General features: G+C 38.1%; 1 protein-coding gene across 8 annotated transcripts in view; it reads left to right on the top strand.

The window, feature by feature from the left end:
- phldb1a (pleckstrin homology-like domain, family B, member 1a) overlaps positions 1-23425 on the top strand; it is a 47609-nt gene that overhangs the window by 14711 nt on the left and 9473 nt on the right. For 3 of the 8 annotated variants that reach the window (XM_084415460.1, XM_084415458.1, XM_084415459.1), the window contains exons 5-18: positions 2994-3119; positions 7487-8694; positions 13970-14206; positions 15117-15254; positions 15578-15715; positions 16345-16473; positions 18123-18278; positions 18410-18520; positions 19210-19296; positions 19782-19901; positions 21093-21212; positions 21518-21676; positions 21924-22067; positions 22352-22444. In XM_084415460.1, the coding sequence (XP_084271586.1) occupies positions 2994-3119; positions 7487-8694; positions 13970-14206; positions 15117-15254; positions 15578-15715; positions 16345-16473; positions 18123-18278; positions 18410-18520; positions 19210-19296; positions 19782-19901; positions 21093-21212; positions 21518-21676; positions 21924-22067; positions 22352-22444 (2966 nt within the window). Of the gene's footprint in view, positions 1-682; positions 1205-2993; positions 3120-7486; positions 8695-13969; positions 14207-15116; positions 15255-15577; positions 15716-16344; positions 16474-18122; positions 18279-18409; positions 18521-19209; positions 19297-19781; positions 19902-21092; positions 21213-21517; positions 21677-21923; positions 22068-22351; positions 22445-23425 lie in introns of those variants that run through there. The other 5 variants (XM_084415463.1, XM_084415461.1, XM_084415462.1 and 2 more) reach the window with 5 other exon arrangements.

Consider the following 23425-nt stretch of genomic DNA (forward strand, 5'->3'; position numbering starts at 1 on the left):
ACATCAATAACAGAGGCCTTTGCTTTAATTCAGTGAACCTTCTATATAACGCAATAGCTGCTGCATCAGATATTTACCATTTCTAGCACGGATAAGATTGCATTTTCAAGACAAATATAATTGTCTAACCACTTTGTGTTAGTAATGATAAAGGGTCTGTTTGAATATCCATTTGAAAAAACCTGACCTTATGCTACTCTTTGGAGCTATTTCAGGCTGTCCACTTTGGAATCACATCAGTGTGTATTTGTGTTATACAGGGGCCAGGAAATTGCACGATGATAATGATGAGGGCTTGTTTGAACTTCCAGTTGAAGAACTTGACCTTGCCCTACTATGTTGGGCTATTTCAGGCACTCTTGAATCACATTGCTCTGTATTAATTCTATACATTGGGGAAGAGTGATTCTAACAGAGAAATGTGATATTTTGTTGATTTGGATTCTCAAAATTCTCTCCAAATATGTTTCATCTTGTTAACAATAGCTGTAAAACTACATTGTTTTATTGTAAAACAATAGCTGTAGCCTATTAAGTTAGCTTATTTCAAGCCTTAAAATGGGAAAACTAAGCTTTTCTTTTTGACGTTTGCAATTTATTTATCACCAGTTCGACCGTTAGTGATCAAGGGATAGTCATCCAGATAAGCTCATTTGCAGTCCGCCCCCCCTGATCGCGATCTGTGTGTGCATGACAATAACTTGAGACAGCCGGCGCGAGGACAGCTGTCCAACGTGCCACCCGTGCGACTTCCAATAAATTTGTCTTAATGAGGGGTCTATAGTCCTGAATAGACTTAATGCTCGTCATTTTTTCTTCTCATATTAGCAAAAATTTCGAGTTGCATTAAAAGTAACTTAAGTTTGAACATCCGCGAAGTCCAGATTTTCGCCACAGGAGGAAAGTATTAAATTCCCCGGATGTCGGACACTTTGTTGTATTAACTGCTTGTCCGTTTTCTTTGGGCTGGCGATGACAGTAGGGCAGGTGACAGCTGTGCTGTTTTGTGTTGTAATAGAAGTCAGTGAGTGGACGAGCTGTCGTAGCGCTTGACATTTACATCACAAAAGCTGCGGACAGACCCACGCGCTCATCGCTCTTTACTCCGCGCGACGTGCGAGAGCTCCACGCGAACATACTGGCCAACGTTTCTCAGCGTTTTCCAATCGATTGGATATCAGTTTGAGTTTGTGTCCCAAACCTGGTAGGTGAAATAGCTTTATCTTCAATATTTTACAAATTATTTGCTTGTTATAGAGTTGCTGTTTAGTAGCCTATTCCAAAGACACCGTATAGTCTGATTAACCAGCGAACACCGTTTACTATTCCCGCTGTGTTCGTTAATGTGTCAAAGACAGGCATATGGAACTAAGTGATTTTATTTATCAAACGTCTAAACTATTTGACTGTGTTAAATATAACATAGTCTAACTTTACAATAGCTTAGTATCGTGACGTATAACTTGCATTTTTCAGTCAATAATGTAAATTGAGAGTTATGATAGAGATAACTGAAATATTATTTAATGTTCTCCACACACTTCTGCTAAAAACAGACTATTAATGCTTTCGTGAACTTTCTGAGAACGCTCTCAAAACGCATTAAAACTATGTCAGCCTTTTTAAATGACTTCTGTCCTATCTTGTCCTATCTTGTCCTATCTCCTTGATTACTACAAAACCCTTTTCTGATCTCATTATGCCCAGCATGACCGCTCTGATGCCCCCTTGTGCCATATGTCTGTGTGATTGTTTAGTCTTTTAGTTGTGTAAATAGAAGTTATTCTGTCGTCAGTGCTTTGACCTATTTAATGTGTCTGTGTACCACATTTTTTATAAAGATTAAACTGTACACAAATATTTTATACATTTTATATGTTTACTTATTTCTCTGAGTGAATGCTCAGGCTGGCCCGGAACCACCAGATATAGATATTGTGATTAATGGCCCCCAGTGTTAACCCACTCTATTAACCCACAGGTTTGTGCTGATTTGTTAGAAAGTTAGTTTGATTATTAAATTTTACAGTCTGTTCTTTCATAAATATGTGGCTACATCTTGTTTTCGTGTATGTGCCCATGTGGAAAAAAATACGTGGGCACTGTAGGTTCAGCTTTGACATCATAATAGGGAAAACTATTTAATTTTGAAAAGGCTGACAATTTAGAAACAAAGACAGTGATATAGGCTAGGTACAGAGGTGAGCCAGTGTTAAAAAGTCTCTGCATTTTCCTTTGAATAACGGCATGGCATTAAATGGAGCACACAGTGTTGCTGTCATATCCTGTCATCCACTCTACTGTAAGTCAGCAATGAGTCATACTGATCTTATATTCGCTCTGTGCTTTCTGTGCCAATGTTCATAATGAAATGGAAGTCTGGGTCATAATTCATTGGCATTTTGACAGGCGACTCTGAGTCTGCATTGATCCCTCTGTCCCATTAATCACAGCAATTTCATAAGGGCAGAGGACAAGGTAATATAAATGTATAGGAGGTATATGTGTGTTTGCAACGAATAGACAAACTGTGATATGGCAAGATAAGCCTTGATATGAGTTTCAATAAAGCATGTAAAGAAGGACATGATTCTGGCCAGTCAAACACTGTGTGTGTGACTTGTACTGATTGCTTCTTGTTTGACTTTACTGTTCCATCCACACCCTTGTTTTGTTTCATTCAGATGCACTAGATTACCTTGAAAGAATGAAGTCATATCAATAAAGATATTATTACAATTTTATCAGTTTGGAAGCGTTTAAGATGCCCCTGCTTCATTCAGGGTTGGTGAAAAAGGTCACAGAAAATTTCACAAATATTACAACAGTTTCCATTTTTGGGCTTTTATTCCTTAAAAAAAATATACAGAATTAAAGACTGATCTATATCACCAGTAGTTTTTAAAGTATTATTGTCAACTTGAACAAAACCAATTAATTTTCATCATAAAGCACTTTTTTGATTATCTACCACACATGATTCTTTTTCTCAGGGTGTATGCTGTGTTTTGGTCAGTCAGCCTTTTTCCGCTTTAACCACCCAGAGGAGGCCCTCAGGATGAAGAGCTTGATGCCAGGTGGAAGCCCTGGATTTACCAGTACCTACAAGAACCACTCAGGTATATATGCAGAAGCAAAATTACACTGACCTAAAATCTGGTAGTATAAGAACTGCTCTGGATACTGTGCTGTGGGGAGTTAAAGTTGCTGAAGGCACTCAGAAAAAGAAAGAAAGAGCTACATTTGCAAATAATGGTGTGCGTTCCGTTGATTTAATTACTAAACGTTATAGCAAAAGGGGCACAGAGAGGCATTGTACCCTAGATAATTATAACAAGTTCCAGACACTGCTCAGGTGACACAAATCTGCCTAAAATAACTCGGCCTAATCCTGCCTCTTTTAATATCCATGTTATTGGAGAAAACTCTCTGTATCTTTGCCCATTTTAAACCCTGCTCTCACTCATTCAGCAATGAAACCAGGAAGTGAGAAACAACTTCTTTGAAAAGAATGGGAATTTAAATTGCCACAGGCACTCTGTCAACTGCTGGAAAGCCCCTGTTGAGAGACCTTGGCTTTGACCCTGTTAGTTTAAAACCCTTGAACACCAAATTGGACATTTAAAGGAACGTGACAGTGATGAATATCACATTGTTGTGAGGCTAGTGTTGGGGTAACGGCCTGGTGCATCATTGTTTATCTCAGTGACCCTAAAGCTCTTTCATTCAGTACTGTAAAAAACAAACAAACATTGAAATGATTGTTCTTTGGTCTGATGTAAGGATACTGATCTATACTTGGGAAATTGGCAATAATTTACTGCACATTTTGATAATAATTAAAATTCATTATAACACGATGGCAATTAGTGGTTGATTGATTGTTTATTTACAGTTTGTATTCATTTAGATTTTCTGCCACATCTATCTTTGTAACCATCATTCAGGCAGTGTTCCAGAGTTTGATATTCTCATGAAATTCATCTTTATTTTCAGGTTTCACTTAATTTATTAAAGGTCCCATTGCATGAAAATTTCACTTTATGAGGTTTTTAACCTTAATATGAGTTTCCCTAGCCTGCCTATGGTCCCCCAGTGGCTAGACGTTTTGATGGGTGTAAACCAAGCCCTGGGTATTTTTGAGAAAATGAAAGCTCAGACGGGCGAATCTAGAAATCTTCCCCTTATGTCGTCATAAGGGGAAAGGTTACCTCCCCTTTCTCTGCTTTGCCCACAAAGAGAATTTGGCCCGCCCATGAGAAAATGAGCTGCGCGAGCGTGATATTGGTTTTTCCTCGAGAGACATGATGGCTTGCAAACGAGCGAAGCATATGGCAGTTGCTCAGTGTTTGGATGTACAAATGAACACAAAAGTATTTTTTTAGTTCCTTCATCCGAGTCTCTGAAGAACCAGTGGGTTATATGAATTTCTTATGTGTAATTGTTCAAGTTCAGACAGATAATCTTTCTCTCAAAGTAATTCAATACTGTTTATGCATCAGTAAATCAAGCCAGTGACTAAACGATCAACTTCACGTCATTTCTCTTAGTAGGATGAAAATAATCTTACTTAAACTGTGATTAATATATATACAGAAAGCAATCAAAGAACAATCCCTTTCCAATCGCCCAAGCTGTCAATCACACATCTGGACACTTGCCAAAACTCGTTATGAAATCAATGACGCTGTTTCACTGCACAACGAAGCTCTTACTGTACTTGCCTCATGTTTGCACTGGTGAAATCATTAGTGAGAGTGCAGAAATTGTGCGTTGCAATGATAAGATCTTCATTCACGCGATCAACAGGCTGTCATCTGCTCAGTGCTCATCACTGCAACCTTTTATGTGGGGAATAGATCTAAATACTTAAAAACTTCTCACGATTCGTTAATCTCGATAGCTGTAATAGTAAAAACGTATAATTTAGTATTCGAGAGAGTTCCACATGTAATGCTAGATATTTCATATGCAAGCATGTCAGCCAATCACAGCAGTGGACGTTTACACTGAAGTCTCACAGCAGACACGCCCCTTCAAACAGAGCGTTCAAATCAGAGGCTAAAATCAGGCTAGGTAATATCCCTTTTATTTCTAAATTATAACAACTTTTGATCTAAAAAACATACTAACATTATAAGGGCAACCCAGGAAACATTAAAAAATAATAAAATAATCCATGCAATGGGACCTTTAATATTTAAATTTGACAATATTTAATTTCTTATGAATTCTTAGCCACTTTCATCACTGGATAATTGGATGGCCTCTCAAAAAAGCAAACTTGCAGTGCAACTTCTGCTCTGACTGCTGGACAGTAAACGTGTATTACCCTAAATATCTAAATAACTACATGTTTGATTGGTAAAATTTCAGTAACAAACATTTTCTTCTTGTATATTTTAAAATAAAATTACGTGTCCTTAAAAGGGTCACTTGCCTTATGTGATGTGAGCACATGCTCTACCCACTGTGCCACGGCTCTAAAATAACGTGTTTATTGTGTGGTTAGTGCACCGGTGGCCCTGGCTGCAAAGAGTGAACAGAATTGAGTGCGTTCAGCTGGTCTTGAGTGCGCAGAATGAGTCATGTTGTAATTCAGGCTCTATTCTCCTCTGTCTGCTGTGACCTTTGGGCCGAGGGTGGGATTCATGCCATCCGCAGTCTGTAGACTGAGAGACACACCCAGTTGAGCATATGTGTAAGAGAGGGGGAGGTGTGTGTTTGTATGCATTATGCCCAGCCATGTCCTGCATGGGTGTAGAGGACAAGTGGTATGAGTGAAATATAGTTCTGACCCGGGGGGCAGGAAGATGTCTATAAAACCCATCAAAACTCCACCAAGCACAACAAGCGTGTTGGTGAGAACACTCGTTTAAAGGGATAGTTCACCCAAAAATGAAAATTCTGTCATTTACTCACCCTCAAGTTGTTCCAAACCTGTATGAGTTTCTTTGTTCTGCTGAACACAAAGGAAGATATTTGGAAGAATGTTTGTAATCAACAGATCTCGGTCCCCATTGACTTCCATAGTAGGAAAAAAATCTACTATGGTAGTCAATGGGGACCGAGATCTGTTTGGTTACAAACATTCTTCCAAATATCTTCCTTTGTGTTCAGCAGAACAAAGAAACTCATACAGGTTTGGAACAACTTGAGGGTGAGTAAACAATGATAGAATTTTCATTTTTGGGTGAACTATCCCTTTAAACAGAATCCACACCAGGACATTTGACTGCACATCACATTTTCAACATTATTGATACTGCCTGGTATCTTAATGCAATGGACCGGGACATAAATTAAGCCTTTAAATAAAAGGGTTATTGAGCTGTTTACACTGTTATATACAATGAAAAAATATTGACACAAAAAACCTGCCTTACACAACATCAGGAGTGGAGCGGACAAATTCAAAAACATCCAGGTACCATGCAATAATTCACCTTTTCGAAAGAAATACAAACGAGGAGTAATGCACTAATGAGTTCGCCAACTAACTAGACATTTTGTGTGAATGTGAAATTAATTTCAAGCTCTGGTGGTAGCTAGACTTGTAGACGGAAGAGTGATTTCTCTTATAGGCAGATATGCGCTTTCTGGATTAGTGGGAGTGGCTTGCGGAGCTGTGCAATGTGGTGCATTGTGGGAGTTGTTGTCTTTCATACAAATGCGTCCTGAAGTTATTTTTTGTCTTTTCTCGGTCACAAAGGCACCAAATTCAAAATTTCTTTTACATTTCGACTACATATATGACCCACTTTAAATAAAAAACAATGTTCAAATGGGTGAAATGCCCCTTTAATATGCAGTAATTCACAACCCGATTTTTATAGTTTAAAATTGAAAGTATGGGTCTGGGAGAAGGGTAAAAAAACAAACAAACTAAATTAATTTAAAAGAAAATTAAAATTAAAAGCAGGATAAAAAGTTTCAAAGTAAGTTTTAACCTTCATAGAAAATAAATAATTAAATGCGTTTAAATCTTTTTGGGTTTTATATATAACCATTTGGGGGTCTGTAATATTAAAAAAAAAAATGTTTTTGGAAGTCTCTTATGCTAACCAAGGCTGCATTTATTTAATAAAAAATACAGTATAAACCCTTGTACTGTGAAATATTATTACAGTTTACAGTATTTTTTTCAATGTATTTTTTTCCCTGTAATGGCAAATTAGAATTTTCTGTAGCCATTACTTCAGCCTTCAGTGTTATACTGTGTATATATATGTGTGTGTGTATATATATGTGTGTGTGTATATATATATATATATATATATATATATATATATATATATATATATATAAATAGATATTAATAAAACATTCCTGACCCAAACTTTTGAACTGTAGTGTGTATATATATTTTAAATATCCTACATTTTGTTAACCTGGTCTATATCTTGTGTGAGTCTTCTACATTTGATATATGTTAATTATATATTAATACTTAAGATAATCAATTGATGTTTTTTATTCTCCACAGAAACCCATGGGCAGCTCAATGGAAACCACCTTCCTGTGAACGATCGATCTCGTCCTGGACATGGCACTCTTGTGCGCTCTATTGAAAAGGACCTTCAAGACATTATGAATTCTCTGTCTATGGATGAAGGCCAGATTTCCTCATCTGAGCACTGTAAAAAAGCCTGCCACCCCATTTCACAGTCTGCCATGCTCAACGGGGGTGGCCACAGTCTTGTCTCCCCTCCAACCAGTCCTGGTGCTTTGTCAGTAAGCTCCAGCTATGAAAATACCAGTCTTCCTTTCTCCCCCATCTCCACCTCCTCTGTGGTTAGCAGTCCAGGGGCTTGTTTGGACTCCTCTAATACCCGTTCAACCAGCTACACCCACACCGTCCAGCCCCCGGTGCCACAACCACGCACTTTTGCATCCAAGGCCAGCAGTTCCAATGGGGGACTAAAGGATCAAGAAAGTCCCAGGCTTCAAAAGGCCTTGACTGAAACCCCCTCAAGCCCTGCTACAAACCGTAGAGGTGAGAATCCACACCTGGCCCATGGTTCCTCCTCTTCGTTACTATCATTTGCATCTGGAGATTTAAGCAGACAGGTCAATGCCAGACTCACCTCCTCATCCTCACCGGCATCTTCTAGCCCTCGATCCAGTGTTGGCTCATCGGTCCAAGAAAATTCTTCTAGTCTTCAGTCCCATTCTCATGCACTCCTTCCTCCAGACAGTCCCCAGTCGTCCCGCCGTGGTGTAGAATTGTCTAGTATGCGTCAACTTCCTCCTCTCAGTCCCTCTGCATCACGCAAAGGTGTCCTCGGGGTGCCTGTTCTCCCTGGAGCTCTACCTGGTGTTCCTTTGACCTCTCGTGGCCGGACTGTACCAGAGAGTCCTCGTCTCCAACGGCGAACCACAGCAGAGGAAGAAGCAGGAAATATGAGATTGCACGCCAGAAGTCCATCTCCTGTATCAGCTCTTTTGAAGGACCAGCCTGGCGGAAAGCAGAACGGTGGTCTCAACCCAGCTTTTGGCTCTCAGACAGGGGCGTCTCCTCTCACTAGTCCCCGTAACCAGAGAAAGAACTCAAGGGAGCCTCGGCAGGTCCAGACGCGCACACGGGAACGCAAGAACAGCATTTCAGAGGTCAGCGACAAAGAGGAAGACCTACTGGAGTACCATCGCTGGCAGAGAGAGGAAAGGATGCGCGAGCAGGAAATGGAGAGGCTGGTATGTCTGAGCATGTGTGTTTACAGCACCTACTCGTTTATTATTATGTACTAGTTTTATCATCAAACTATGAAATAACAAAAATGGAGATACACTACTGTTTAAAAGATTGCCATCAGTTAGTTGTTTAAAAAAAAAAAAAAACTTTTATTCAGGAAGGATTAAATTGATCAAAAATTACAGTAAAGTGACCGTAAAGACGCTTATAATGTTACTTAAGATTTCTATTTCAAATAATGCAAATTAAAACTTTCTTTTCATCAAATAATTCTGAAAAACTAAATGTATCATGGTTTCCACAAAAATATTAAACAGCACAACTGTTTTTAACATTGATGATAATTTTTGTGAGCACCAAATCATAATATTAAAATGATTTCTAAAGGATCAAGTGACACGTTTTTTACATTTACATTACAATTACATGTTTAAAATGATAAACTTTTATAATGTGTTAAAATGAAACAAATAAATGCAGGCTTGGTGAGCTTAAGAGACTTTGAAAACATTTTACACAGAAGTGTAAAACTTTTAAACAGAAGTGTATGGAAATCATGTAGTGCCCAATAATGGGTTAAGTCACAACTATCAGGGCCTTTTTTACGCCAGGTCACTTCATGCGTTTTCTCTGATCGGATAGCTATGTAAATTCTCTCCTAAACGCTTTCGAGACAGATTTAAATCTGATCACTCAAACCACTTCAGGGGGTGGTCTGAGACGCATTCCAGATGAAACTGGACAAATGTAAATGCATCTGGTTGTTGAAACCACATGTGTACATTTTACTCCTCCCAAAATGATAAAAAAAATTAATGTGTGAGAGCATGTTATAGGCTATATAACACGTTACAAGTGCTTACATCTTACCAGTGCTGATCACTACTCTTTCTCCTATTGCGGTCTTTGATCTTGAATTTAGCTGATGACAAATAAAATGCAGCTCATATCTGTTGCTTTTGTTGATGTGAACTCAAGTTCTTATAGTGCAGGAATTGAAGATTGTGTATACATATATATATCTGTTTTGCAAGTGTAAAATGGAATCGGTTTAACAAATCGGATAGCTATCCGATCAGTACTAAAACGCATGAAATGACCAGGTGAAACCAGGCCCTTAATATTTTGGCTTTTTTATATGCATCTTTAAAACATGATTTAGATCAAATGGTATTTAAGATCATGAGACAAATGAGAGAAATTGAAATCGAGTCAATAGTATCCAAACTTTTAACAGGTTCCATATGTGTGTACACAGATGTGGTGTTTTCAATGGGAAAATTTGTTTCAGTTGCCTCAGTGATGTTGTGTTTCTTCACTTTCAATTCAAATCCAATCTAAGTATAAGTTCTGGTACTATTAAAGTGATATTTTTTTGTCTTTGGGAAGTAAAATGAAATAGAGAAGCTATAGATTGCTGTAGAGCACTGATGTGAGAGTATTTGTGTGATGAGGCTTTTGTCATTGTGTCATTGGCTTTTGGAGTGGACTCAGCACTGGAGGTTGAGCGGGTGGAGTTTATATGGAGAGAGTTTTCTGGTCAAGACATAGAACAGTCAGGAATAACACACAGATGTAAATTCCTGAGGCCTTTTAAAAGCTTGTGCAGAACGTGTGGCTTCCTGAAGACTATATTTACCCGACACAATCTCAGTGCTTTGAGCTGCCCTCTTCTTCATATGCACACACACACACACACACTGTCCTCCTTTAGCAGTCTAAACATTAGTCTCTCTACTCCCTAAATTAACCACACACAGACATCATCTCTCTCATTTAAACCTATTAAAAACCCCAGACATTGCTTGGGTGCATCTCAAATTCTGGATGGAATTGCCATTCATCATCTTTCTTACTCGCCATCTTATTTATCCCTGAAATTATATACATCTTCTGTGCCTCTAACCAGCTCATTTAATGGCATTTTTATGATGAAGTTCTGTAACCTCTCTTAAAAATACAATGCACATTGCACACACAAACCTAATTATATGCGGCTGCCACACATTCTTGTTATTCCCTTGAGAAAAACTATTTTAGGCCATTTACTATGAGACAGAACTAAATTAATACAGGATAGTAAGTCATTTTCCATAATATCAGTCTCTTGTCAGCGTTTCGAGACAATGGCAGGAACATTAGGTTTATTGTGAGCACGTTTCACTCTGTTTGGGTTAAACTTTGTCCTATGGTCTCTGGTCTGTCTGGCACTGTTGTCATGGTTACAGCACAGCTTTATCCAATGGTGTGGCAACTAGAAAGGTAGTGCTAGTTTTTGTCCAAAATTAGCTCAATGCCCTTTTTAATGCTGCTCTCAGGTTAGTATCACCTTTGAAAGGACTTGTGCCACATTAAAGCACAGCTGAGCTGTATTTAGTGTTAATCTCCTTCCTAATGTCATCAAATACACAGACATTGATTTCTAGCTTCAAAAATGGCATTTCAGAGGTGTGACCTCGCAGCATGCTATTGTAAGCCGCATGTGACCACACATTCTGGGCTTATGGGCAGGAGTGATCGACACTGAGAACGGGGGAACATTTCATCTGGTTCTTGACCGGAAAAGCATTTGGGAGATAAGATAAAAAGACAAAAGCAAGCAAGTGTATTACAAACGAGAGGGAAGAGATCTAGAAAAAGCATTTGGATTCTGATCTTTTCTTCTAATCCTGACAAGAAATAATGGCTCGTGGGGTAATGTCATATTTACTCTCAAATCCCTTCACGTGTGTCTATGTTTACTCCGTTCTAGGTCATGGCCCAGTTGGCTTGAAAACGTGTTTCTTCTCTGTTCAATGATAGTATTGCTGTGCTCCGCCCACCTTTTATCTCACACACACATTCTCTAGACAGCCGTATTCCCAACAACAGTGGATCTTTAGGGACCAGATTTTACATTTGACATCAGTTGTTGACCCAACTCTGTAAAAACAATTGTTTGAGCAAAAGGCTAAAAAGTTCGGGGTTTGAAGGAAGTCTCTTATGCTCACCAGGGCTGCATTTACTTGATCAACAATGCAGTAAAAACAGTAATAATGTGAAATATTATTATAATTTAAAATAACAGTTTTCTATTTTAATGTTTTATAATGTAATTAATTCCTGTGGTAGAAAAGTTAGATTTTCAGCAGCCATAATGCCATTACTCTTCAGTGTCACATGATCTTTCAGAAATCATACTAATATGCTGATTTCTTGTTATTATCAAATGTGCTGCTTAATATTTTTGTGGAAATGGTTATACATATTTGTCAGGATAAAAGTATAATTTAAAAATAATAATAATAATTTAAAAAAAATAATCATTTTGTCACAAACTTTTAAAGATGACATCAGGCTGAATAGGAACAACTACAAGTGTAAGCATGAACAATAGCAGAAACTGTGGGTTACCAGCATAATACATGGAACAAAGATTTGGCCAAATAATTTATTATTATTTCATAGGCTTTGATGTAAGCGTTAGGAAGTATTTTCACCTCCCTTTTAAAAATCTGTTTTATTTTACTATAATAACTGCAAAATTATATGACTTGTTGCATTTATTATTTTTTGGTCACAATGCACCAGAAGATAACTTGCTTTACACCACACACAAACACATGCACCTTGTCTTCAAAATCCATAAAGATGTGTGTCTTTGCTGGCTCACTGAAGTTGTAAAGGTCCTTTTGTTCCTTTCTGTGTCTGTGGAAGCTAAAGAGAACTGAAGCATTTCATACTCTGAACCACATGAGGGCGATATGGCACCAATTTTTTAAAGAAAGAACTTTTTTTGTTTTGTTTACCAGATTAAAAACATTTGAAAAAAATCAGTTTAAATATTAAACACACTGGTTTCCACTGCAATTAATAGATTTATACCCTAAATATAGATGTACAGTTTTTAATTACACTTATTTTTTCATAAATGTGTCTAAGAACGTTTAAATGAACCTATTCTTCCTTTAAACCACCTCTTACATTTTATATCGATGCTTGGAAAATTTTGCGTGTAGAGAGAGAGAGAGAGAGTAATAAAGAGAGGGGGAAAAAAAGATGGAAAGTATTTTTTAAATCTCCATTTTGGTTTTCAAACATTTACACACAATTTTCCCAGAGCAAATTCTATAGAATACAATTTACACTTAACTACCTTGTTTAAACCCCTAATAATGAATTGAATTTACCATCTTGGCTGTTGTGCCCAAATAGAGGACAGTCGTGTCTTAAAGTGGCTTTTACACACAAAGGTTTAGTGCGCTGTGCTTTGTGTTGGTCTGTGTCGTGGCATCTTCAGCATGCAGACCAGCTGTGCTGACACCCTTTTGTAGGAGAAGAATGCTGTTGCTACGTTACCCATCAGTTAGCGTTTACTTGTTCCAGCACTCTGTCTGCACTCTCCTGACAGGGGAGACCTCGTTAAAAGGGAAGAGCATATGTTTCGAGACGTTCTATTGGCTGGTCTTGTGAGATAATGGCTCAGTGATAAAGACTTTTACAGCACTGAACAGTGAACACCTAGAGCATGAAATTCAATCTGTTACAAATAAAACACATGCTGTATTCATCTTATACTGTGTGCATTTTCAGAGGTCAGAGTCTCAGGCCTGTCTTGACTTTTATTGGTGTAAATAATTCCTTAGTTCATCAAAATAAAATTTTAGTAGCTGAAATGGATGGCTGTAGATTACTTGTGCTCTCTGCCATGCTATTTTAGTAATGTCACTGGTGTCATCTAGCCAAGCTGAGCTGGGTATTGTCTATGTAAAATATAATGAGCCTCAATGCCTAGAGCGCTAGTTAGTCCAGCTAGAGCTGCGAGAGAAGACCGGGACTCTGGCAGCCTGTATGTAGATGGTGTACACACACACACACACCACGCACACACACACACTGTGTATGTAGAGTGATGGCAGCAGCTGACTATCACAGCCAGGTGAGAGGTCGCTTGAGTGTGCTCAGAGGTTTGGGGGTCAGTAACTGGGTTGAAGGGAAACTTTCACAAAGAGTATTTTTATGAGACCTCAAGCACTGTTGCGGATGTTCAGGATTTTTACATTTATACTGAGTTGTTTAATGTGCTAGCGATGCTGTAGGATGTTATGGGAGTCACACAGTGTCGTAAGCGGTCTTTGAAATGTTGGTGTCAGGTTGCAGTTAGTTTAGAACATACGGACTTGAAGCTCTTAGAAGAGTGTTGTTAACTACATGTGTTTACACCATTTTAGACCTGTGTGGGAGTTTTTGTGCCATTTAAAGCTGTATACACAGCTAAAACCCTCTTTGCGTTTTTAGGAGAGGCAGAGGCTTGAGACCATCCTGAATTTGTGTGCCGAGTATAATAAGAGCGATCCTCCGGTTGGCTTGGACGCAGGGAGGGCGTGTCAGTTCCCGGGTATGGAGGAGGTCTCTGTTCGACGACCCGGGCCTGTCCCAGCGAGTGTGCCGGCCCAGAGCTCTCAGAGACAGAGAGAGAGTGAGGAGGAGAACCTGAAAGAGGAGTGTAGCAGCACTGAGAGCCAGCACCAGGAGGTACAACACACACACACACACACACACACACACACACACACACACACACACACTATGAGTGATACTCCCACTATTAGACTAACGCACTGATACCTGAACCGAATTTAAATAAACTGGAAGTTTTGGGGTTTTGAACATGTGTAAACATTGTGACATATTTTAAAAAGAAAAAATGAAAGATTCTGCGCTATTTCCTGGTCACTAGTCAAATAAGTACATTTGTGACATTTGATCATGTGATTTTTGTAAAGATGGTCAAATGTTCTTGCATCAGCTAAAGCACAAGATGCTCTTTGGATGATCTCAAATCGTGCTGGAGAACATGATCATCAGGTTTGACATGAACTTGTGGAGTTCACGTGCAGCTGTCATTAAAGCAAAATATATGCTAAAAATATATAACGTTAAAAATATATAGTATTTAATAGATACTAAGAAATTTGTGTTAATTTCTCAATTGAATTAAATTAGAAAAATGCTAAATAGATTTGCATTTTGGGATTTTTGGATCTCATTATATACAAAACAAAAACTGCTTGAATGAGTATGTGGACATATTTGTGCACACACTTTATTATGCATATGCCCATAATTTGAAGTTTTATGTGAGATTTTGTTAAAACATCCAATTTTGTAGTTGTGGGAGAATAAGTAAATGTTTACCTCTTATGGTCTGCTGGTGCCTTTTGAATTCGCCTAGATTTGAATATTTCTTCTGTTCTTTCTGTAAACACATGCCTCTCTCTGCCTTTTTCTCTCCCTTTCTTTAGATAAAAATGGTTTTCTTTCATTTAGGTCACTGTTAGAAGGCCATGTAGAGTTTATTTGTTGCAAACATTGTCTGAGTGGCTTCACCAACACACACATATACACAAACACAATTTGTTGTAATTGACAAATGCTTTTTCAGCATGAAGATTCCTCAGTGCTGGGGCAGCAGGAGAGAGCGTATCTGGAGGAAGAGCGGCTCAGGGTTCTGGCTCGGGTGGACGAGCTGAAGACTCGTGTCACTGACCTTGAACAGCAGATACAGGAGTCCAGACAGGAGGTTAGACTGAGTCTTAAACCTACAGACCGTTGCCTGTGTGATGTGTCTACAAAGTACATGTACCTTCCTTCACTTCCATCATAACCACATGAGAGCGAGAGATGTAGATATTCACATCGAAACTTGTAAAGCCTGCTCAATCACTAGTCGTCTTCATCTACATCAGTGCATCACCATCTGTCATGCATAAAAAAAATCTTGGGTGTTGCATATTAAAATCGATGTGAAAGCAGGATTTTGCCTGATCAGCAGAGCTGCGCTCTTCATGTTAACAGAAACATATGGAAGTGAACAGACTGTTGAATGTGTCGTTTTATTTGCAGGCAGAGATGGAGAGGGCATTACTGCAGGGAGAACGGAGGGCGGAGCTTGATCAAGTGGAGACAGAGTTGGGGATCATCAATCAACTTCAGCTGAAGCTGAATGAAGTGGAAAATGCAACTCAGAAGGAGAAAGAGAAGGTACCGACGCTTACCAAACACGCGCTATAAAGCATGCTTCCCTGTTTCCTGTTGGTTTCTCCTGAACTACTTTGTGGATGCATCTTTACTACCATGCTAGTTTCTAACAGTCTGACATCTAACTTTTTATTAATTCAAATGACACTGACTTTATTGCATGTTTCAATGGGCACTTTCATATCAGTCTTTTGATAAAAATCTATTAATTTGTAATGAAATCTGCAATGAAACATTAAAGCCGCTTTGTTCCAGACCACAACATAAAGAAGAGTCAGTTTTCTGTAGGTATAATAAAAATGTATTGAAAGTAAATTTACACATCAATAAATGTTCAAATCGGTGAAAATACCTTTAAGGCAGTCAAATAGAGATACAATATACAATATTATCTGTAAATTCTATATGTTCTACAACTGACTGCTGTATGAATATTTATTCTGCTCAGATAGTCTGCTGCAATATGGGCTCTGATTGCCATGGCAACCCCATATCTAAACCTCTGTTTTAACACAGCATGGAGTCTTTATCTTAGCAGTTTCCTCTTTGTTTTCACCTCTCTCCGGCATCACTGGCTTGCTGCGTGTGTATTTTACTTGTGTGTATGTTACGTGTGTGTAATGTTTTTTTAGGAGAGAGCAAAAGTCTCAGCTGAGCGGGATGTCCTGGCCAGACTGAGGGATTCGTACAGTGAGCTGAAGGGCCAGCTTCATAAATGCCCAGAATCACTGAGGGAGCACTTACAGGAACAACTGACCAGGGTCAGTGTGCGATTTGATACTGCCGTGAGAGTCACAGCGATTATCGAACATATACATCTGCTTCACTTTAAGGAGGAGCAGGAGAAATGAAAGAAAGTATAGTTAGATTGTCAGGACATTAAAATATAAAATGAATAGCGGTTGGTCTCATGATTTTTTTTTGATTTTTTTTATTAGTTAGCACAGTTAGTTGCGAGTTCTCAGTTTCCCTCTAATTTAGAAGTCTTTTTTCTATAACCAATATATATAACAAATCTTGTTTTGCCATCCGTCCAGTGGCCTTGGTGTTTTTCGCTCACCATATTTAATAATAGCTTTGATAGTAATTAAATGAAATTAAATAAAATTACTTTAATGTTGTTAATTGCCCCATGTGGATCAAATTTATAAATTCATTGGCTATTAAGAAATCCTTTCTCTGTCGTTTACAGGAGCATAAAGGAAAGCCCTGCTACAAGAACGCAGATTCTTTTGGTGATTCTCTTTTCCCTGCCAGTCTTTAGAAATAAGACAAAACACCATGAAGCAGTTGTACTGTCAAATTATGTATATTTATATTTATTTAATTTGTAACTTATAAATGTAACTGATAACACATTAACCATGACAGCTTTAATAAATAGACCAATACATAAATAAATCAAATTGAATACACCAATACAAAAATGTGGGCTGATATTACAATTCTGTCCTAATTTTGTCTAAAAAAATTAAAAATAAAAGTAAAAAATGTAATCAGTTGTTTTAAATACTAAGTGAATGTTAGGAATTTCACCGTCATAATGCATAGTGTGAAACATTTATTCTAAGATGATTGATGTTGGAAATGGTGAATTAAAACAATGGAAATCTAAATATAAAAAAGGGAAATTAACATGCACAGTTGAATACCCAATAGCCTGCCTCTATAATTAAAAAATTAAATAAAATAGCAACAAAGAAAATTATCAGAGAATAGCAAAATAGATTGATGTAGATTTACTCCTATATAATGCCATTTGTACACAAGACACTCTATGAAAATAACTATTGGAATGTATCACCCTCCAGTATCACCAGCAATTAATGGGCAAATCACATGATATGATACAACAGCCTTAACTGGACAGCTTGTTAGAATCTGGATCTGTACAAACTGCACAAATATCCTATGGCTGTGTGTGTTGGCTGTGTGTCTGCGCTCCCTCTCGAGCCACATTATGCTCATGGCAATAAAGGGTTTACACACTGACTGAACAACCATGATCGTTATGATGCACCTCTGCTCTTTTAGGCAATGAAAATGCATGAAATTCATTTATTTGTATGTCTGTCTTTTGCTTTTCACTCTTGCTTTAGTACTAAATCTCCTCACTAATTCACTGATATGGTGATGAACTGAGCGAATCACCTCACTCTTCTTTATCTTTGTACCAATAATCACCAAGCAGAGGATGTGTATAAATTGTTTTTTTCAGGAGATGCATTAAAAAAAAAAAAACATGTTCCATACAGCAAACATTGTTTGGCAGACAGAGTGATCTTCTTCGGCATGTCATTGAGGAACATTTGTCTGTCTGCTTGTTTGTTTCTCCCATCTGTTCGTCTGCCTCTGTCTTTCCCTCTCCCTGTTCGTCTCTCTGTCCATCTGTGCATGTGTGTGTGTGTAGAAGGTGGAGGCTCTGGAGTCGGCCACTAAGCGCTTTGAGGATTTGGAGTTCCGCCAGTTGGAGCGAGAGAGTGGCATAGAGGAGGAGAAGGAGACAGTCAGCAGGCAGCTGTTGCAAGAGAAGGCAGAGTATCAACGGAGTGTGGCCAAAAGGAAGGTAAATGACACTGATGTCAGGTCAGTTCTATTAAAGGACTCATAAAGTCAGTAATGAGTGTCGAGTCCTGTATCAGACTGGAATGACAAATGAGCACGGCTTCCGTTGAAACGTTTCTCTTGGTTGTGTAGGAGAAAATGGCAGCTCTGGAGATCCATGCTAACCAACTTGGACTTCAGGCAGCTCAGGATTGTGAAAGGATGGCCAAAGATAGAACACTGGGCCTGCAGATGCTCCACAAGGTTGAGAACAAAGCTTAATCTCTATTTTCACTTTATGCAAAGCGTCTTCATCACCACAGAAATACAGCTTGATACTTAAAGAAATATTCCAGGTTAAAATACAAGTCAAGCACAGTCAACGACAATTGGGGCATAATGTAAGCCAAAATCTTGGTTACAGTGAGACACTTAAGTTGGTATGAAATAAAAAAAATACAAATATGTAAATATATGTTATTGATCTTATTGTGAACAATTCATCCATGTATATTTTTCATTTTTTCATTTTTTTTATAATAAAAAAAAAGATAATCCGTTAAATCGCAATACGAAATAAAATATCTGTTGCTATTTCCATTTCATAGCAACTTTAATATACTCTCTGTTTCAATATCATTGACTCAAGAAAATATTTTACCAAGATTTTAGAATAAAAATCTTTTTTGTCACATTTATTTATTTAGCAGCTTCAAAGTTATAAACAGGAAAACACAGTGTTAATGTTGCAAAATTTATCAATTATGAAATTACTTAGTTGGTGTCATTATTCAACTCAATTTAGTTTGTTATATCCAATTTTACAGCTTCATCAACATGACAATGTAACGCCATAAACTCTAAAACCTCAAAATGACAAAAAAATTATGATTATATTGAACCCAGAATATTCCCTAATGGGAAATCTGACCCTTGATATATTTTTCTTTAAGGAAAAGGAGAGACTGTCTGCCCTGGAGAAGAGATACCAGAGCCTGACTGGTGGAAAGACTTTCTCCAAGCCTAGCAGCACGAAGGAGGTAACACCAGCCATGACTGTACTAATCAATGGCCAATTGACCTGTTTTTGTTTGCCAAATAAACTCTTTTTATCTGTCTAGTCTAGTAAACAGACTGTATACAGAGGCCTCCAGATCTAAAGAATAATTATATCTATAAGAATAAGTATAATAATAAATCTATGCTGTATCTCAGACAATATTTAGTGCATTGGTTTGAAATAACCGAATCATTGTGTACATTCTGATGGTGGTGGTGTCTGTAGGGATCCACTCCACTCCTGCTTAGCAGTAATGAGCATGTTTTTTTTCTGGGTTATCGCCATCAGCGATACGCTTTATATCGATGTCTCTTTGATCAGCCATAAAATATGTAGAGGCAATCTGAAGAAGTTTGATATAAGACAAATAATGTCATAAAAATGTTCTTTGGAATGGGTTTCGCAATATTGTGCACAAACTGTCTTTGTGGTGTTTTCTGACTTCGGTGTTCATATTCAAAACAGGAAGTGCTTTACATCAATGAACCTGACTTTTTTGATGAGCTCCCTTCCCAGAATTCTCTGCTCCCTTCTTCTTGTTGTCAAAGATCCACCACTCAGATATATTCTAACAGGCAACAGGAGGTAAAAGCATTACCCCAGGACAGCTGTGGGGGATTTACAAACTAACAAAAACATTGTCATTGGCACTTACTCAGTCATTTCACCGTTCATAATGAACATGTTACTACAGTGTGGCTGATGAGAAGGGATTGAAATTGTATAGAATTGAATGATTTCAGTTTCTTAACAGTTCCACTAATGATTCTGTTAGAATGCATGTGTGAGAACCGTTAGTGGAATCGGTTCTCAGTTCCCAACCCTACTGATGTGTATGAACATAACCTACAGTACCATTCAAAAGTTTGAGGACGGCAAGATTTTTAAAATATTTTTGAAAAAAAGTATCTTATTCTCACCAAGGTGCGGGTGTAAATATAAAAAATAACAGTAATATTGTGAAATATTATTACAAATTAAAAATAACTCTTTTCTTTTTTAATATGTTTTAAAATGTATTCGTGTGATGGTAATGCTAAACTTTCAGCAGAAGTTACTGCAGAAATAATTCTAATGATAGTGTTGATTTGGTGCTCAAGAAACATTTCCTATTATTATCTATGAAAACGTTTGTGCTGCATAATATTTGGAAACTGTGATAATTTTTTTCAGGATTCTTTGATAAATAGAATGTTCAAAAGAACATCATTTATTTGAAATATAAATCTTTTGTTACAATGTGTAAGAGTATTTACTGTTACTTTGGAACCTGAATGTGTCCTTGCTAAATCAATTTAAAAAATAATTTCTTTAAAAAAATCGCACTGACCCCAAACCTTTGACCAGTAGACAATACCTTCATACCTTGAATATTTGCAGGATTTTATTTGAGTTGTTGGGTATGTGATGTTCGTTTGTTGAGCATTCATTAATTGTACTGGCAACAGCTATAGTTGCTGTAACGCAAATAATTTGCATTTTGTGTGAGAATTCACTGTGCACATTGTGGGTGTTGTCTGCCTCAATCCAGCATGAATGGTTTTCAGACCATTGAGGATTGCTGTGGTTACATATCGTAGTACTGGGATGGCGGACATTGACATTCTGTACCACACATTCTGCATGTGTGTATATTAGAGATGTTGCTTGGCATGTTTGTGATGTGTTGGGCATAAGCGTGCTTTTTCCAGTGGGTGCATGAAGATTTATGGTGCAGTTCTTCATGAGTTGTTTGAAATATGAACTGATATCTGATGTGGATGTGTGTGCGCTTAGGAGTACCTAAAACTCTCTGATGTATATAAGATGTATGGGAACGGATGTATCCCCGCCCAGACTGCTTTCCCTAACGCTCTCTGTCTACCGCTGGCTGTAACATCAGACACACCTCGTGAGGTATGACTCCTCCACTCACTCTTTCATCCATGACAGAATCTTTTCCTTGCTTTTCCACCTCCTGTTTCCCTTTCCAGTGCCATTTATTTCTAGTTTGTGGCTTTTCTTTTATGATGCTGTCAGAATAACGCACTGGCTGTCTTCTCTTAAAACTTTTATTTTTCATTTCTTCCCAGTTGTCTTAGTGTCTTAGTTGCTGTTGTATCCTCTGCCTCTGCCATGCTAGCTTTATGCTTTTCTACACCTAAAATGCCCACGTTACATTTTATGTTTGTGTTTGTGTGTGATGGGCTGATTGTATAAAGGAGTATGTGACAGTCAGTCAGTTAAACCAGCTGTTCGGGATGCCTAAAGTTGACCCCTCCCCCACATCTTCCGTCCAATCATTCCAAGCTATTGTCGCTGATCCTGTCCACTCCAGCCACATATCCCAGTGTGGCTCCTCCCAGTCACTTCCTGTTGAGGTGTGTGTTATTTCCTGGTGTCGATGTGTTCATGATTGTATTTACCATAGCTCTGGCTTGTCCATGTGAAATCTGAGTTGAATAAAGTGGGATTTCGAGCTTTTGGTTTTGAGACTTTTTTTTTTTTACATTTTCTAATCTAAATACCACTTCATACTTTCAATGCATGTCTCTTCTTTCCTTTCTTACTGTATCAATTTTTCCTCTTTTTCCCACCTATCCTCCCTTTACCTGGACTGCACTTCAGACCCAGCCTGCATGGAGTAGGCCTTCAATCCCCAGGCTAGATTCAGAGCGCTGGTACCAGGAAATCATGGCAGCTGGGGAGTCCAGTCATGCCTGTCCTCCCCCTCTGCCTGCTAAGTGTCTCTCCTCACGTAAACCTATGCAGGTAAACTCTCTTCATTTGTCTGTCTTCTATTCTGCTTGCATCCTTTGTCTGTCCTTAAGTTCTCTGTCCTTTTGATTGAATCTATCCAGAAATAACCACTAATTTTGTTGAATAAAATAACATGAAAAGCAGTACTTTTATGTAAAGCGTCTACATTGCCGGGTGCCTGGTTGCTTTGGTGTTGTATTTTTCCTCGCTATGGGGGCAAGCTGCCATAGTTGTCATTATGGGTGGAGGATATGAATGATGAAGGGATAAATAACACTAAGATGTTTTGTCGTCAGATCTGTAAGCAGGATGGAGAGCTGGGACAGACCAATGGCACCTTTACACCCTTGCCTTCCATGACCACATCAGGCAGAAACACACCCACCAAAGTAAGATGGTTTATAACGTAAGAGGCCACAATATGTAGTCTACAATTGTTTTAGACAACTTTTGCAGTGCTTAAATATATAATGCAACATTTTTCATCCACATTTTCAGCAGCCGTGGAAGTATTTTTCCCATAGGGATAAAAAAAAGAAAACTAATTAAAAAGAGTTATTAGCCATGAACCAGACCAACCTGCTACGAGGTGATTCACATTACAAACCTTGATTTGAAGCAAAGAAGTATTTGATAATTGGACAAAAAAAGAAGTAATTTAATTGAGTCTGGAGATGGTAATACTAAAGCACTGTTCTCAACTGTAAATCGTATTCTGAAACCTCCTGACATACTTCCCGCACACCTGTACTGCTCTGCTCAATGTGATAAATGTATGTCTTTCTTCAGTGACAAAATAACTACCATCCATCAACAATTGGCCTCTTTGGCTACCCCTTACTGTAGTTCGCCACACAGTGTCTCAATTCATTTTCCCCTCTCCTTCCTTTTTTCTTTCAAATACTAAGAAAAAGAAATTACTCAATTAATTTACAAATCTAATTCTTCCACATGTTTACTTGATCCTATACCAATTCATTTGGTAAAGGCCTGTTTTCCTTCTCTTTCTTGTATTATTCACACTTCTCTTAGCTCCGGCATTGTTACATCATCTTTTAAAATAGCTGCCATAACCCCAGTTCTTCAGAAACTTGGTGCAGACCCTAACAATCTAGATAATTTCCGTCCCATCTCAGATCTTACATTTATTTAAAACATTCTTGAAAAAGCAGTGGCAGCACAGCACTTGTATGAGTGTTTTCAGTCAGGGTTTTGTTCTAAGCGTAGCACGGAAACTGCCCTAGAGATGGCTGCTGATGGCGGGTTCTTATCTATTCTTGTTTTACTTGACTTGAGTGCAGCTTTTGACACAATTTCACACAATATTCTCTTGAAGCGTTTATCTGATATTGGTATCACTGGTAGTCCTT

This window comes from Rutilus rutilus, assembly GCF_951802725.1.
Source record: "Rutilus rutilus genome assembly, chromosome: 7".
Lineage (NCBI taxonomy): Eukaryota > Metazoa > Chordata > Actinopteri > Cypriniformes > Leuciscidae > Rutilus > Rutilus rutilus.